The sequence below is a fragment of the Mus musculus genome, chromosome 10, assembly GCF_000001635.26.
Source record: "Mus musculus strain C57BL/6J chromosome 10, GRCm38.p6 C57BL/6J".
Classification (NCBI taxonomy): domain Eukaryota; kingdom Metazoa; phylum Chordata; class Mammalia; order Rodentia; family Muridae; genus Mus; species Mus musculus.
The window spans coordinates 69253973-69272032 of NC_000076.6; the positions used below are offsets into that span (position 1 = coordinate 69253973).

The following is an 18060-nucleotide window of genomic DNA, read 5'->3' on the forward strand; positions in this document are numbered from 1 at the left end:
AGAGCAAAGTACTTGCCTGTTCTTCCGTATTTGTGCAATTGTTGACTGGAATTATTGCCCACAGTTTACCTTCTGGCTCCTTTGCCCTCAGGAAGGCAAGCCACCCGTCCCAGCACAACAGCTGGTGGGGTCTTCCTCCCACCTCCCAAGCACCATCCACTTTTGGATGAACTTTTAAAGTTCTTCTCTGGATCTTTTCAAATGTCAGGAACAAAACCATACATAGTAACCATGACTGTCACCAGCCGTTCTTTTCTTGGCAACAAAGAGCCTCTTAAAGGGATATCACTCATCTCTGAGAATGATAGGTCACACTTTGATACTGGGCATCTGAAAAAGGACAGCAAATGGGATGAGTTGTGCCTTTAGGAAGGCACATGGGACGCTCCATCCCTCTCCTCCAAGCCAAGCTCATGTAAGTAACTGCAGATGTCACTGTTTCCTTGGCTCATCTGCCCCAGGGTCAGGTGATGCTAAAATCCTGTGATGCTAAAGGTGTTGGCAGCAGCTCCAACATAAGCTGAGCAGCCCTGGATGCCTGAGCTGCTGCCCAGAGTCCTTCATATCCTATCCAGCAGCCTTGTTGTCGTGGTGACCCTGCAAAGTAAGCTCATTTCACAGTTGAGGAAGCAGCTACAGGAAGGGCCAAGGTCAGGCAGCTGCGACGGAGCTGAGCTGAGTTTTCCTTCCTGGTCTGGCGAACTGCAAAGCCCACATCCCGCCACTCCCTCCTCATTCGTGGCTGACAGCGTGGCTAGGTGGCAGACTCTCTGGCCACCTCCTCCTGGTCTCATATGTCTCTCACTGTCTGTGTGGACAATGAAAACCAGCATTCTCCCGTCTCTCCAGCTGGGATGCTCCAGGGCTTCATGAAGTCCCCTTAACCCACAGCAGATAATCTGACTCTTTGTATGCATCCCTAAGCAGCCAACTGTGAAAGCTTTATGGTGTGTGTGTGGTGTGCATAAATGTGCATGTATATATGTGTGTGTGGTATGTATAAATATGTATGTATATGTATGTGTGATGTGTATAAATGTGTACATATTATATGCACATGTGTTTATGGTGTAGATAAATGTTTATGTATTATATGTGTGTATGGTATGCATAAATGTGCACATATATATGTATATGTGTGTATGGTGTACATCAATGTTTATGTATATGTGTGTGGTGTGCATAAATGTATACATATGTGTATATGTGTGTATGGTAGACACAAATGTATACATACATATGTATATGTGTGTATGGTGTGCATAAATGTGTTTGTGTGTATGTGCACCTGTGTGTGCACACTGGGCATTTGCACAGAGAGGTCTGAGGGTGGTGTTGGGAACCTCATTCCATCATTTTCAGCTGACTCTTCGAGGCAGGGTCTCTCATCAGATCCAGAGCTCACCAACACAGCTAATCTCCCTAGCCAATTTACTCTAGGAAATTCCTGGGCGCCTGTTTCATGAGTGCTGAGATTACCATCAAGCACCCACACCCATGTGGCATTTTCAAGAGTTCAGGGTATCAGTACGCCATCCTCCATATTTTAAGGCAAACATTTTACCCACCAAGCCATCTTCCTGGCTCTGAAGAAGTGGTAATTCTAGGTAATTGGGGAGGGGGCTTTTTTTTTTCCTCCAAAACAGTTAACTGAGCAATTTAGAGCCACCATAATTGCCCTCCTCACCAGCAGTTCTGTGCATTATTTACAGTCTAATTGGGTTCATTTATGGCATGCTGCATTTCTATACAGATCTCTCTCAGGCTCTGTTTGCCCCTATGAGGAGTACAGTGTGTGTTTTAAATGATAACATTAATCAGAGCTGCGGTTTCTGGGTGTCTGTTTAGATAAGATGGTTTGGGTTTCGTGTTAAAAGTCCATGAAATCAGATATAGCTTGGCTACACTCAGTTTCCAGTGCCTCATGGAGGCTCTCTAAAATATTCAAGACTCTGTTTGCCCGGGGTTTATGTCTTTGCCTAAGCTTACGGCCAATAACAAGAGAAACGTGAAAAGACAATGGGCACATCTGTCATTGAGTCTTCTGAGTTCTCCTGTCCTATCCAGGAACATTCTGGGTAATTTCAGAGTGGCAGACAGCCTATTATGCCACAGATATGTCAGGAGAAGATTGGCTGAGGTCAGGACAAGACAAAATGAATGAGTACCTTGGACTGAAAATATAGGTTTAGGGACAGAGTCATCTTTAGTTTGCTTTCTCTCTCTCTCTCTCTCTCTCTCTCTCTCTCTCTCTCTCTCTCTCTCTCTCTCTTCTGCCTCAAGCTCACTGGGGCTCTGCTCCTGATCTAGCCTTTGTTTATTTTGTTTGTTTGTTTGTTTGTTTGTTTGTTTGTTTTGTTTTGTTGGGGGGGTGTTTTGTTTTGTTTCGAGACAGGGTTTCTCTGTATAGCCTTGGCTGTCCTGGAACTCACTCTATAGACCAGGCTGGCCTCGAACTCAGAAATTCGCCTGCCTCTGCCTCCTGAGTGCTGGGATTAAAGGCATGCGCCACCACACCCGGCTCTAGCCTTTGTTTAAAATGCGGATGCCTTATTGATCGTGGGTTTATTTTAATTTTTAAAAAAATATATTAATAATCTGGGTTGCTGAGTATTTTGGTTACTCTCTGAATTTTGTATCCAGATACAGGTGATCCGTGCTCTGCTCCAGTCCCCTAGCCCTGACAGCAGGCTTTACAAACAGACACCAGATAGCAAAGGGGAGGCTATATAGAATGTCACCCAGCACTGCTGGTGAAGACTGTCACCTCATTCTTTCCCAAGCCTCACAAAAAGGGAAAGACAAGAGTGAGAACTTCCGGTCAGTGGGCAGTGAGTAGCCAAGTGCAGATATTATGTGACCCCATTGAAGTCTACAAACTATGAGCTGGTCACCTAGAGAAGATGGAAGGGTTCAATCTTTCACTGCTGAGACAAATAAGCTAACAAGAGCAGCTTGAGGAAGGGAGACGTTTCTTTTGGCTCACACAGTTGAGGAAAGGATGCAGCCCACCTGAGTGGGAAAGCACAGGAGCACCAAGTGGCTACTCACATCGTGCCTGCAGTCATGCAGTCAACTGGCTAGCATCATGGTCCTTGGGAATATTCTTAGAGGATTATTTTATGAATAGGGATGATTTTGCCATCGATATAGATGATTTTTCCAATTAAAGGTTACTTCTTTCCTGGGTGTCACTTCTCTGGATCTTGTTAGAATAATTTCTACAACAGTTGTCAAGGTGCAAATGAGCAGAGATAATAATGGCCACGTGGTCGGGAAGGCTGTCACCCGGTAGCTTGACCAGTAAAGTAGCTAGAACCAAGAGAAGCTCCAAGAGTGTCACAGTCAAGATACTGACAGAGAGAACAGAAGTCTTTGGACTTCTTCTTCTTCTTTTTTTTTTTTTCCTTTACTATCAGCAAGCTTTACCAAAGGGGTCAAATTTGCAACATTGTCTTTTCTTTTTTAAAAAAAGATTTATTTATTTTATATATATGAGTATACTGTAGCTGTCTTTAGATACACCAGAAGAGGGCATCGGATCCCATTCCAGGTGGTTGTGAGCCACCATGTGGTTGCTGGGAATTGAACTCAGGACATCTGGAAGAGTAGTTAGTGCTCTTAACTGCTGAGCTATCTCTCCAGCCCCAACATTGAATTTTCAATATGGAATAAAAGGAATTAAAAAGAAAAACAAAACAAAAACAAAAAAACCACCAATTTTGGGTTGTTCTGTTTTGGGGTTTTCTGGTGAGGAAATAGTTTCCAGGCCACAGTGCTTTTTCTTTCGAATTAGCTGGGTCAAAGGCAGGAAACTGTTGAATAACCCTGTGGTCAGTCATTCTACAACCAGCTTTCAGAAACTACAGACCACTGGACACAGCTGTGAGCCAAAAGGAAAAATTACCGACTGCCACCTGCAAGGTATTTTTCTGGGTGGGTTTTAAAGACGTTTCCATTATTTGTCCAGTTGGTCCTGCCTGCTACACAAAATGTTCTCAGATATTCTTCTTGGTAAGTTCGATAACCGACCAGCAACTCCTAATACCAGTCACCCCTGACACACATTCCTAAAGTGAGCCAGGAACTGCGCTACACTCTGCCCCAGGGCAGGAAACTGCATAAAGGACACATGTCTAGGCTGTAGGAAGAGAAATAAAATAGAGAAAATAGGAAATTGTCTCTTAAATCTACTGCACTGGCTTCAGACTCATCTACTTGTATGTGTGTGTGTGTCTGTGTCTGAGTGTGTGCCTATGTCTGTGTATGTTTTGTGTGTGTGTGTGTGTGTGTGGCATGTGGTTGTGTATATTTGTGTGTGCCTGTCTGTGGTATGTGTGGTTTTTGTGTGTCTGTCTCTCTGGCTGTCTACATGTGGTATATGTGTGTGTGCCTGTCTGTGTGTGTTGTATGTCTGCCTGTGGTGTGTGTGTTTGAATATGTGTGTTTAAAAGCAAGATGGTCTGTCTGTAATGTATGTGTATGTGTGTTTGTGTGTGTTTAAAAGCAAGATGGTCTGTCTGTAATGATGTATGTGTATGTGTGTTTGTGTGTGTTTAAAAGCAAGACAGTCTTTGTAATTGAGGGCATCCCTGAGCCTTAATCTAGTTGTAATCTAAAATTAATCCAAAAAACAACCTGCTCCCTTTCTTTGTATTTCTTTGGCTTCTGGAGAGAATCTCACTCCTGGAAGCAGCCATTGTTCCTCCGGAGTTAGGAAAGCAGCCAACGGATTTATCAGACGAATTCAAGTAATTTTTAAGAAAGCGTATTAACTGGCTAACCTCTGCTCATGTCCCCAAGACATCCCATGGCGGGCTTCCAGGAACAATAATCTGACAAATTGTAGCGACTCACATTCTGTTCTCATTCCTTACAAAAACTCCAGCCGATCCCCTGCCTGACTTCATTAGCCTAGTTTCATTTCTTTTAGACTCAACGTCTGCAGACATCTGTGTACCCGTAGTAATGTGTTCTTGGGTACCTCACAGGCCTTTTAATGAGATAAAAAAAATCAATCTAGTAAACACGGTGTGGGGAATCCTGAAAATGGGCTAGCTCCTTGCACTGTGAACAGTTAGCAGCACACATTATAACAGTGCTATGGTAAGCCTGCTGAGTAAAAGCCAGGCATATTTTTGTGCCACTTGGCCCCATCCTGGACCTGACCATGCAAGCCATGTCGGCACAACCTTCTGCAGTCCCCCATATCACCTGCACTGTGTTCTCCTCCCAAGGCCAAGCAAGGATGTCACCACCGACCTTGGGTTCTGCCTCTTCTCCAGTCCCCTGATTTTTCCTTGTACTTTCCCTTCCTGACCCCTGGCCCTTGGGCACTCCATCACCTGTTTAATCAGATAACTATCCTAACAATGAGATTAGCTCATTCAACTAGAAAGTATACTCCACCAACTCCGCAAAAGTCAAAGCCACCCACCCCTAAGAGTCCTCCCACCTCAGCCTCTCTGTGGTCTGCTTCCTCTCTGTCTTCCTCCTCCCCACTGTACACTAGCAATGTGTCTCTTTCCTCAGGGGAGTATCCTGCCTTGGGGCCTCATCTTTGCCCTAGCTGTGGCTTTGAACTCTTCTGTACCCACAGCGGCATGTGTGGCCCCTCCCTTCCTTCAGTTATTTCTGGACCATCAACCCCAGAGAGACCCTCCCCAAAGATCTCACCTTGAGCAGCTCTGCCCCCGCCCCCTTTTCTCTGTTCCATGCTCTGATTGGCTCTTTACCTAGCATCCAGTTCTCTGTTTCTAGCTGTGCCTATCCATGAAATAAATAGATAGATAGATAGATAGATAGATAGATAGATAGATAGATAGATAGATAGATAGAAGATAGACAGCCAGGACAGTTGTCCCCAATGTCTCCAAGAGAGCCTGGTATGCAGTGGGCTGTCACCCACTGCTATGTATGGAAGGGATGGTGAGATAACTGCCCACGGACACAGGATGAGGCACCAAGCAAGCCCCGTGGACCTCACAGACTCAAGAGGATTGCTGAGAAACCGAGGCAAAAATCTCGCTTTTGTATCAATGCTCAGAAAAGGTGGCTGGTTGACAGTTTCACCTCCTAAGAGTTCTGGCCGTTAATCCCAGACACTTCCCACCAGCACAGCCAAGGACACAGAGGACTTCCTGGATCTGCTGCTGACCTTTCCGCCCGGCACAGGAAGCATGCTTCTCTGGGTTTTAGCTTTGAGGAACAGAAAAGGAGACCGGAGAGCAAAACAGTTGGGGGTTGGGAGACGCCATTGCTTAGGCTTCCCTCCCCCTGCCAATCAAGGGGGATTTTGGTTTGGTTTGGTTTGGTTTGGTTTGGTTTGGTTTGGTTTGGTTTGGTTTGGTTTGGTTGTTTTGGTCTGTCGGCCAGGCATTAAGTGAAGCTGCTGAGACCATTTGTTGTAATAGGCTGATGGGTTTTTCACTCATTCTGCTTCTGGTAATGACTGCGTGAAGTGTAAGACCACCTCTGTAGAACAAGTCGTGGGGGCGAGGGGACAGGGGTCTGATCGATGGTAGCTGCATTCGCCTCTTTCTCTCTGCATCGACAAAACTACTGACAGAAACTAACTTAACAGAGGAAGGGCCTGTTTGGGCTCACAGTCTGGAGACACAGTCCACCGTGGCAGCTTTGCGGCAGCTCAAACTGTGGCGACAAGAATGTCTACAGTCAGGTGACAGAGATGAATGCTGGTGTTCAGCTCGTTTTCTCTGGTTTATTTGGTTTGGGGCCCCAGTCCCCATCCATATTCAGGGTGGGCCTTCCCCGAATTAAACTCAGAGACCTACTCTTTATTTTTTTTTTACCATTTATTTATTTATTTTTATTACGTATTTTCCTCAATTACATTTGGCACAGCTAAAGGTGTGTGCTGCAGGCTGTTCTAAATCCTCAGTCGTGATCAAGATTAACTGTGATAATAGTGGTCACTTTGGTTGGTATGGCCATTGACTGATGTACCATGTGTACGAGGGTGGAGGAACTGGCCATCTTTGAAACTCTACCGTTGTCTGCAGTCCCTGGTAACACTGGTGGGCTATGGATGCTACTTGCCCACTCTTAAGAGCATGCCTTGTTTTAGCCAAATTTCTGTTGGGTGGAGGGAGCCAATTTAACAACAGTCACGTCCTGGTAAAACTGCATTGACAGTCTCGGAAGAAGAAGTAGTCCACGCATGCTAATTGCTCCCAAATCTGGATATATTTCAGGATGTTTTGACAGTTTCCCCCACATAACATCTGTACTTAAAGAAGCTTCACTGCTCTTGGTAAAGTATTGGCTTGATTTCTCCGCTCACATCTGGGGCCCTGCATGGTTCAGCCCTGCTCTCCCCAGATCCCCCAACCAGGCGCTCCCCCCGCCCCCCCAACAGGCCTGTCCATCCTCCATGAGTTCAAGCTTCCTCAGCCATCCATCTCCAGCCCCGTCGTGTGCACCATCTCTGACAACTCCCTCCGCATCTCATATACCCAGGCTGCACCCCTACTAAAACCCAGGGCCACATGCTCCAAACCCTCCACCATGTTCCCTGCGCTGTCCCAAAAATGTGTCTGTTTGCATAACACTGTCAAAGTATAATGCATGAGAGGTGTGTGGTCAATGTGAATGGTTCGGAAATTTTGCTGGAAAGAACCTACCTCAGTTATCGGTGGGGAACAGGAGCTCAAAGGCCCATGAGTGGAAGTCAGGATCTCCTTGCTTCAATCTTGGATAGAGGCAGATTCCTATATCCTGGCAAAGAAAGCCTGTTTGGCTATGACTATGACCCCTACCTGTGTAAAGGTCACGGGGGTGGGGAGGAGGTCCCTCCTAGAAATGTTAAGTAGGTAGAAGCAATGGTAGCTTATACTGAACACAGAGTAAAAAGTCTCAAGAAAATATATAGACAATGAGAAGATGGATGTCCAATACAGAACTTAGGAAAATACGGCATGGGGCTTCTTCTAAAGTTTGAATGTTAGTCTTGCACAAGATCCACCCTGAGCTGAGCACACTGGAGAAGGGCATGTGGCCACCCTACTGACTCCCTACATCCTGGATGCCTGGAGGAAAGTGCTTTTGTTTGCCTTACCTGTCAAATAGGTCTGACATGATGTTTTTAGATAAAAGACGTTGGGGGACGGGGGGAGTTTTCTTTCACTTAACTGGATAAGGAAACCCAGGCCCAGAGTCCCCTCAGCGTGACACCTGTGACAAGGCTGATGGGCCCACCAGAGATGGGGAGCCCTCTGTGATAGGAAAGGACTTAGAAATTGCATTCCTAACAGCCACTGCCTTTAAGCTTCTGGTAGCTTCTCCAGTCTGTTCCCACCACTTCCCTATACTTATAAAAGCAGCTTTTGAGTCTGCTGTTGAGTCTGGCTCCAGACAAGGCATGTGGAAAGGGTAGCTTTCCTCGGATTTCTTTAATTCTTCAACAAAGATTAGCCCGGGCTTTACATGCTTGCACACTTTCCCCAGGAATCTCTAGCAGTGTTTCCCCCAAAGGAAAACTGGGGAAACGTTATATATGGATTTATTTAATGTACAAACAGAGACAACCAAGGTTGACCTCAGCCCCTACAGTCTTCAGTAACTTGGTCCCTCTCCCATTCCCATCTCTCTTTTCTGAGGCTAGACACACCCGATCGCTCTAACATTGACTTCAGACCAATTTGGAATGAAAACAATCACAATATTACCTTGTGGACATTATTGGATGTGCTAGTGCCCAAGAGAAATATGCTGATATTTCTTTTTTAGGAACAAGAAATTGTTTTTTTTTTCCCCTTAAACACACCAATACACACACACACACACACACACCACACACACACATTCAGTGTGCCAATGAACAGAAGGATGTATTCCTACCCTCTGAGTGTGTGTGTGTTTCTGACTTTGTTTAATAAGCCCACTTATCCCAGTCATAATTTTCAAAATAGAAATCATACAATACATATTGAACCCCCCCCCCCCCGCATCTTCTCACTACTCAAATTTGGGAGTTTAAAGCTCAGTACACCCAGGGCTTTGTCTACGAATTCCCGGGGTTTCCAACCCCAGGTAAGCTGGAGAATTCCATTTAAGTCCTACCATTCTTTCTATAACTGAAATAGACCCTGAGGTCATTTCCAGACAACCCACTCCGCCAAGTCTGCGAACCTCACACCCTCCGCAATTATTTTTAAACCCACTCTCCAAACTGAAACAAAACAAAACAGAACAAAACAGTAACAGAGTCACGGAGACAGAACTTCTAGAAGCTCTCTCTCTCCTCTTTATCTTCTGTAGGGAGGCATTTTAAAATACGGGTTTATGTCAGACACTGTGCAGCCCCCATGCAGGAATGCATATCTCTAAACTCCTTGGAATCCTGCCCAAAACTGGAAATATTCTTAGCTGCCCATCTCCTGCCTTCTTGAACTAGGTTAAAAAAAATGGGGGAGGGGACTGGGAATCTCGAAGGAATAAATGGTATTATCTAAATAGTGACTTGACTTCAGTGGGTGCTTAGACCACAGAGAATGCTGACATATTGCCAGTTAGGAGAGGGGTTTTTTGGGAAGAGGCGCTAGAGGCATCTCTGTCCACAGCCCCATCTGCCTGACCTCTATTCTCAGCCTCTGTTGGAATTTGTCCATTGGACAAGAAGACCTTCCGAGAAAATTCTGCTGAGAGCACACACCCCGTGTTTGTATTTAGATCAACTTGGGTTAAACACAAGCGAGTGAGTAGTTAAAGCTTAATCTCGCTTTTAACTGACTTCAGTGTGAAATAATGGGAATAGATTTCATATAGCAGTCAGGCAAGAAGAAAAGAGAAAAGAAAAACTTTATCCTAAAATACACATAAAAATTTTGATTCACTGGGTTATTTTAATTTAACATCAATGATAGTGTTGTTCCCTATTCAAATTACTCTTCAATTTTGAGGCAACATATCTTCAGAACACTGGATCTTCTCCCCAGTTCCCCCACAGATTTCATACATTTAGATGCCAGAGTGACATGGTAAGACACTGGTGCCTCTGGACCTGCATTGTGTTGCAGAATTGTGCTGCTATCAGAAGATTCCATCTGTCTGCTACCATCCCATCCCCCACCCCCACTCCAGGTCCTGTCTGAGCTTGACTGTTGGGTCATCTGGATAGTAACTCCTATGTGTTTCATGGCATGAGTGGTCTTACGGTTACCTTGGCAACCAAGCCAGCTGGGATCTCAAAACCTCACTTTGCTACCTCATGAAAATGAGGTGGTAGAGTTGATGTTTAGTTACATGTCTGCCACAGAAATGAAGTTCTTAGGATGACTCTCCTCACAGCTGCATGCCCTAACGTGGAAATTGATGGCTCCAATTATAATAAATACACAACAGATAGATAGATAGATACATACACACACACACACACACACACACATACACACACACACACAAAGGATCCCTCAATTTTGACAATGGATGCATTTGCTTTATTCTGTGTCTGAGATGCTGAACCACACGTTATTCTCAGTATGCTGAATATTCTGTGGTGACTTTATTTTATGATCCAGGACAAAACCAGACTTCATTAGATACCCGACATAAACAGGAAGATGAATAACAGAAAGCTAAGCCTGTTTTTTTTTTAAGTTTTTTTCTAATATTCAAAACATTCTCCATGTTACTGGATACTGTTATTTATGCTGATTGGAAGTAAGACTGAGTAGTTAAATCAGAATGTCAAAGACAAGCTGCCTCTCCTTTCCATTTATATATTTACATGTATTTCTGCACATATTGGCATCCAGAAACCATTGATACCATCTTTATTTACTCAATTAGGATACTTGAGATTATCCTAAACATGCAGAGCAATACATTAATCTGCGTTGAGTCCTGGCTTTCCTTGTGTAATTTGAGAACATCTTATTCTTAGGACTTTTGCGTTTGCTATGTCTAGTGCAGTCCCCCCACCCACCCCCACTCCCCCGGCGTGGGCAAATACACACACGGAAAGACTCAACTTGAAAATCACTTTTAATGAAAGTACCCCGCCGAGCCCTGCATCGCAAATGATTATTTTTAGAACTTTTACGACTGCCTGCATATATTTGTTGGCCCCCATTGATATGTAGGAAGAAGGGCTCATTAATGATTTAAGAAGGTTTTTAATTCATAGACTTGATTCTTCCCATTACATAAACTACAAAGGCCATAAATTAACATCTCATAAAGCCATGAGTCTATTAGTAAGAAAGCCTCGACTCCCTGAGAATAACCTTTCTTGTTCTCAATTCCCCTGCCTGGCTGTTCTTAAAAAAAAAAAATAATAATATTAAAAAAGAATCGTCAGTCAGCACATTTTAACGTACCCTTGCCTGCCACCCACCATCAAGCACCATATCTGAACAGCCTGTCTTACACAACATTCTTTGACTTCTAGACCGATAGCTTATAGTGTCCAAATAGAAGCTCCTGTCTTCGGTTTTCAGCGGAAGACTTTCCTTTCTTGATTCTTTTTCCCACGGACCGTTGTGGATCACCTGTAACTTGGGAGGGGGCCGCTTCCAGTATTGTCTGACCTTATCGGCCCTCAATCTACTTCGCTTTCTTTACACCTAGTTTTGAAAAAGAAAAAAAAAAAAAAGTCCAAAGTCCTGCCAAGTCAGGTTTTGTCTCTGTTTGGAAGCAGATAAGAAAGGGGTTGTGCTTTGGATCTGTGTGCGTGGGCAAGAAGGGCCGACATCCTTCTTTGTATTTGCTGGCGCCTTGCGGCAAATACCGTGGACCTCCTCACCAGCTGTTTGCTTCTCTCATTGGGTCGGGTCATCTTCGCCTTTTGTGTTTTATTAAGTGGGTGAAAGGTAGTCTTTATCGTTTCCTCTCATCTTGCAACTATTTCTCGAGAGCAGAAATAGTTCCGGCATGTTGGGAATTCAAGGACTGAACTACTCTGGGTGACCATCTCTGTGGGGCTGGGTGGGGGGGGACACACTTCACGGAGGATCCTGGGCGCATCCAGATTCCACAGTGAGATGTGAAAAAGAGCCTCGTGACAGTGTTGGGGCTGGAATGTGGGGGGCTTAGCAGGCTGTCTGCATGACTCATATAGATGGGTTTAATATCCAGCCCTGGTTTCAAATATTATTTTAACTGTGACATGACAGACTTAAATAAGTGGGAGACGAGAGATGGACTGTGAGGGCTAGCAAGACACGTGTGAGCCTCTTCCGCGGTTGCCTTTCAGGTCCGATGTTGTGGTCCTCTGCTTTAGCATCGCGAACCCCAACTCCCTAAATCATGTGAAAACCATGTGGTATCAAGAAATCAAGCACTTTTGCCCTCGAACGCCCGTCGTCCTGGTTGGCTGCCAGCTAGACCTCCGCTACGCCGACCTGGAGGCTGTTAACCGGGCCAGACGCCCCTTAGCAAGGTAAGCTGAGGACCCCGCCTGTGGCTGGCTCCTGGGTAAGGAAATAGAGCTTTACAGACAGACGCCTCCGCTTTTTCATTGGCCACCGAGGAGGCTACACCTATGAGCCGTAAGCTTTAGCAAACTCAGTCAGCCATTCATCCTGAAGCTACTGTGCTGATAATCTCGTGTCCCCATCCAGAATCATAAAATGGCTGGCCAGTGCTTGGGAGAAAGTCCACAGTAGGAAATGGGGTATATGGTAGTGCTTTGGATAAAGTACTGTACTTGAATAGAGTCCTATACCAAATGTCAGTCACCCAAAATAGTCGCATTCTTGCAATTGTGCTACTTAGAGTAAAGTAAGAGAAAGCTCAGCATGGTCAGCGCCAGTTTAGGCCAGTATCACACACTAACAAAGATGACCTTTCATTCCCACAACCGTGTCTAGATTGATTTTGGTATTGCTAGTATTTTTCTGATTTTTAACATTTTGTGCAGTACTGGAGCGGGAACCTAAGGCCTTCCACATTCTAAGTAGACATTCTACCACAGAGCAACCTTTCCAGTCCTCTCCTCACTCTTTATTTCAAGCCGGGGATGGGGAGGTTGTGGGTGGGGAGGGGAGGTTCTACTAAATTTCTTAGGCTGGCCCATAGCTTACTCTGTAGCATAGGTCAGGTTTATTGAACTTGTGATCCTCCTGCCTCAGCCTCCCAAGGGGACTGCAGGCCCATAGCACTAGGCCTCGGCCAGCGTCCGGTTTTGTTTAAAAATCAGGTGGCTCTGAGCATGATGAGGCTCACCTATAGCCCAGCACTTGAGAAGCAGAGGCACGTGGATCTCCATGAGTTTGAGGCCAACCTGGTCTATGTAGCAAATTCAAGGTCAGCCAGGGCTGCCCAATGAGTCCCTGACTCAAAAAGGAGCAAAACACCTAAAAAATCATGTGCAATTATATTTGCAAATAAATAAATAAATAAATAAATAAATAAAGTGAACATGACTTTTTTAATGCATCTAGTTCCATATATTAACAAAGTGTCAGACTTTTTTTAAAAAAAAGTAAAAAGAAAAAAAAATAAGGCTGGAGAGATAGCTCAGTGGTTAAGAACACTGGCTGTTCTTCCAGAGGTCCTGAGTTCAATTCCCAGTACCCACATGGTGGCTCACAACCATCTGTAACTGTAGTCCCATGACATCTCATGCCCCCTTCTAGAGTGTACATGCAGACAAAACACCCATATTCATAATGTACATAAATCAGTATAGCTTTTAAAATCTGTGCTCTCAGAAGTTACTCTTGTATAAAACCACTGCGTCTGCTTCCTACCCATATCCTCTGCTGAAGAGCAAAATCTCCCACCGGATCCTGATAGCAATGCCTTGCTTCAGTGTTAACCTAGTTGGCATATCATAAGAACCTCCTCTGGGTCCCACTTTGTATGCTGTCAAAGCAATGGCATATGGGACAGTCTTAGATCACTTCCGGTGCTTTCTGGTGCATCCTGGATAAAATTCACAAGAACAGATCACGTTCAGGCAGCCCAACCCCTCTGTTCTAACATGTATGGACTAAGGATGGGAAGTCCAGAGTCACCCAGGTGTGGGGGTGACTGAAAAGAGGTTAGTAGAGCTGTCCACACAGCTGTCCACACAGCTGTCCACACAGCTGTCCACACAGCTGACAGAACAGGTCCTTTCTATAGAACAACTTAGAGATTCCATGAAGCAAGGTATTAGCCGTAAGCTTCAGGTTAATCAATTAGCAAATTTCAAGCCAGCCCCAAGGGCAAAGATCAACTAAGGCCCACAGAAAGAGCCTTAAAGTTGGACCTTCTTCCCTGTATCTTTCCACCCTTGTCAGCACCCTGAGGTGTGCCCTCCCTCCCTCCATTCCTCCCTCCTTCCAGGTCTTCAAATCCAAATTCCATCCAGTCTTGTCATTGTCCCCCTGGGCCCGGGCCTGGGAAGCATATGACTTTTGGCATCAAAGGCAAAGTGTTTAAAAGGTCAGTCTCCAAGAGCACTTGTCAGACTCGGAGGGTTGTGTTTCTCGAAGAATTGTAGCAAATCGCATCTTGTCTGTCTGGAACCTCTCCCTGCTATTATCACGAGCCCAGCACCCGGACTGCTTATGTTGGCCTTCCTGGGTTTGATTAAATTGTAAATGAGTTTTGTGCGCCAGACCAAAAAGGCGAGGGCTTTGTTCCACTGGCTTTGTGGAAACAGGAGAAATTGACAGAGTTGCCGGCTGAGCCTTACCCATGTTATTTTAACACTCCTTGCAGTGAAGGAACTCTGAGCTCTGAATGCAGATCCTGAGGCGAGGCCAGCTAGGAGACTTGGGTACCAGTCCAAAGAAAAGGCTGATAGGGGCAGATGGAAAGAAGGGGGAGGAAATACAGAAAAAGGATTCATGAATCCAAGAGAGAGACTTTCGAAGCCACTGAAGGTGGATCACTGAACCAAGAGTTGGGAAGTCTGGATATTAACCACTGAGTAGAAGTTTCTAGTAGCTTGGATATGTGCTCTGGGTGATTAAACTTCTTGCCTGTTTTTTCTCACTACAGAAAGAAATAGTACTTCACAGAACTCCCAGATAGTCGACGTGGGTACATTTTAAAGTTATAAAAAAATGAAACGTGATGATAAAGACAAACATGGCAGTGATAACTTCTGTTTTGTTTTGTTTTGTTTTGTTTTGTTTTGAGATATCTATGTAGCCCTGGCTGTCCTGGAACCCACTCTGTGCACCAGGCTGGCCTCAAACTCAGAGATCCACCTGCCTCTGCCTCTGTCTGGAGTGCTGGGGTTAAAGGCATGCGCCACCACCAGGCTTATCAAGCGTTTCCCATCTACTAAAAACCTTGCTGAGTGTACTTATTACCCTGGCTAAGCCTCTTCTTTAAGGGGCCCATGTTTGCCCGGGTTGTCATACCTGTATTGAAGATGGAAAATCAAGGCTTAAAAGAGGTTAAACTGCTGGGCGGTGGTGGTGGCAGCGGCGCACACCTTTAATCCCAGCACTTGGGAGGCAGAGGCAGGCGGATTTCTGAGTTCGAGGCCAGCCTGGTCTACAACGTGAGTTCCAGGACAGCCAGGGCTACACAGAGAAACCCTGTCTCGAAAAACAAGAAAGAAAGAAAGAAAGAAAGAAAGAAAGAAAGAAAGAAAGAAAGAAAGAAAGAAAGAAAGGAAGGAAGGAAGGAAGGAAGGAAGGAAGGAAGGAAGGAAGGAAGGAAGGAAGGAAGGAAGGAGAAAGTTAGACTGCTTGCTCAGCATCATATAGGTAACAAAAGCCAATACTTGTATTACCACCATTACTACTAACAGTATGTTTTACTATCGCCATAATCTGTTATCTTGGAGTGACCATTGATTATGAATTTTCAAGAGCCTTACAGGATTTTAAACACAAAAATGTAAGAAGTGCATGGGATTTTAATTGTACAATTCTATTGGGAACTTAGATACTCTTCTTCGTTTTTTTTTTTCCCCACCTTCAAAGAAATCTGATTGTATGTATTTACTTAATTTTACTTTTTCAGGCCCATAAAGAGAGGTGACATTTTGCCCCCAGAAAAAGGCCGCGAGGTGGCGAAGGAACTTGGCATCCCGTACTACGAGACCAGCGTGTTTGACCAGTTTGGCATCAAGGACGTGTTCGACAATGCCATCCGAGCAGCCCTCATCTCCCGCCGGCACCTGCAGTTCTGGAAATCCCACTTGAAAAAAGTCCAGAAGCCTCTGCTTCAGGCGCCCTTCCTACCTCCGAAAGCTCCTCCCCCGGTCATCAAGGTCCCCGAGTGTCCGTCTGCGGGGACCAGCGATGCTGCCTGTTTACTGGACAACCCCCTGTGCGCCGACGTCCTCTTCGTTCTCCATGACGAGGAGCACATCTTTGCGCACCGCATTTACCTCGCTACCTCTTCTTCCAAATTCTACGACCTTTTTTTAATGGAGTGTGAAGAATCCCCTTGTTGGGGTGGAGGAGCTGGTGAGGAGGTGCCGTGCAGGGATTTTCAGGGGCGGACGCAGAGTCTTGGATCAGCCGAGGAAGGGAAGGAGGGCCCCCAGAGGACCCCTCAGGCTGACCCAGGAGCGTCTTCAGGCCAGGACCTGCCTGAGAGTTTGGCTTTGCAGATGGAAGCCTCGGGTTCCGAGGGACACGCCCTGTCCGGCTGGAGCAAGGGGTTTGTCAGCATGCACAGGGAGGTGCGGGTCAACCCCATTTCCAAGCGGGTGGGCCCAGTGACCGTGGTCAGGCTGGACCCATCGATGCAGTCAGGCCCTTTCCGGACCCTGCTGAGATTCCTCTACTCTGGGCAGCTGGACGAAAAGGAAAAAGATCTGCTGGGGCTGGCTCAGATGGCCGAGGTCCTGGAGATGTTTGATCTGAGGATGATGGTAGAGAATATCATGAACAAGGAGGCTTTTATGAACCAGGAGATCACGAAAGCCTTCCACGTCCGGAAAGCCAATCGGATCAAAGAATGTCTCAGCAAGGGCACCTTCTCAGGTGAGCAGGGCCCCAAGGATCCGTGGTGGCCTTTGAGGGCTGGGGTGGGAGCAGGGCAAGGCGGGGCGGGTCAGGGCGGGAGAACTGGTAAAGACAGTAGGGATCAACTTTACCTTTGCTAGTTAGTCGCTTTTCAGACCTGAGAGGTGGTCTTGCAGAGGTTGAGAAACAAGGACCTGAGGGGTCAGATCACTTGAGTCAGTTTAGCGGCATGGGTGAGGACAAGAAGCCAAGCCTTGTCACTACAGAAACCTAGTCCCTGAACCTTAAGTAGTCACAGGGTAGAGGCCTCCTGGAGAGAGGCACGAGGAGGGGAGGGGTACAGGGGCGTGTTGACGATGACATGACAACACCTGGTCTATTTTCTGCCCTTGCACTCCTGGGCTCTGGTCTTTCTTCTTCCATCTTGGATAACTATGTCAGGCACAGCCCTCAGTGTCCTTCCACAAACAAGCTCTCTGGAGACTGCCTCCAGTCTGATGTACTGACCTTCCCATCGCTCTGTCTAATACATTTACACCATTTTTATTCTAAAATCTTTATCCCAGTATGTAGGGGGGTGGGGGGGGGGGGGGAGAGAAGCAGACTCCTGAGTAAAAAGCTGCTTTCCTGAGCTCATGTTTGTCTTCTATAATCCCTGCCGTGGAACTCCACAAGAACAGAGACTGAGTCACCCGGTTCATCTCAAAGCAAGGAGCAACATTTACTACAAACATTGGTTGCCATGGTGTGGAAGCAGCCCAGAATGTTGCTGAAAAGAATGTGTTTGCGAATAGGTACTAGATTAACTGGTAGACAGCCATGAAAGCTGACTGACGCCTCTCGAGCTTGCCCAGACAAGGCCAGACAAGAGGGGGGCAGGGGCGGGAGCGGGGGTTCTCCTAGGATCCGTGTATGGAAGAGAAGCCCCGTCATGTCCCTCGGGGGTAACTGAGACATCTGAGATGGATAATGGGTGGCATAGGAAGGGTATTCTGTTTTCTTAGCTACAATAAATAACGCACGCGCATCCTTAGAGTGTTGCAGTCGTTAGACATTTCATAATAAATTGGGAATGAAGTGATCCATAACCTTCACTTAATGCTTGTATGCACGTGCACATACACACACACACACACACACACACACACACACACACAGAAGGAGAGAGACAGAGAGA

The 18060-nt window shown here is 45.9% G+C and overlaps 1 protein-coding gene across 11 annotated transcripts in view; it reads left to right on the forward strand.

Annotated features, from left to right (window-relative positions):
* Positions 1-18060, forward strand: part of Rhobtb1 (Rho-related BTB domain containing 1) — a 140734-nt gene that overhangs the window by 102915 nt on the left and 19759 nt on the right. For 8 of the 11 annotated variants that reach the window (XM_006514048.4, XM_006514049.4, NM_001252636.1 and 5 more), the window contains 2 exons: positions 12215-12400; positions 15931-16901. In XM_006514048.4, coding sequence (XP_006514111.1) covers positions 12215-12400; positions 15931-16901 — 1157 coding nt within the window. Of the gene's footprint in view, positions 1-7214; positions 7274-11647; positions 11832-12214; positions 12401-15930; positions 16902-18060 lie in introns of those variants that run through there. The other 3 variants (NM_001252638.1, XM_006514052.4, XM_006514053.4) reach the window with 3 other exon arrangements.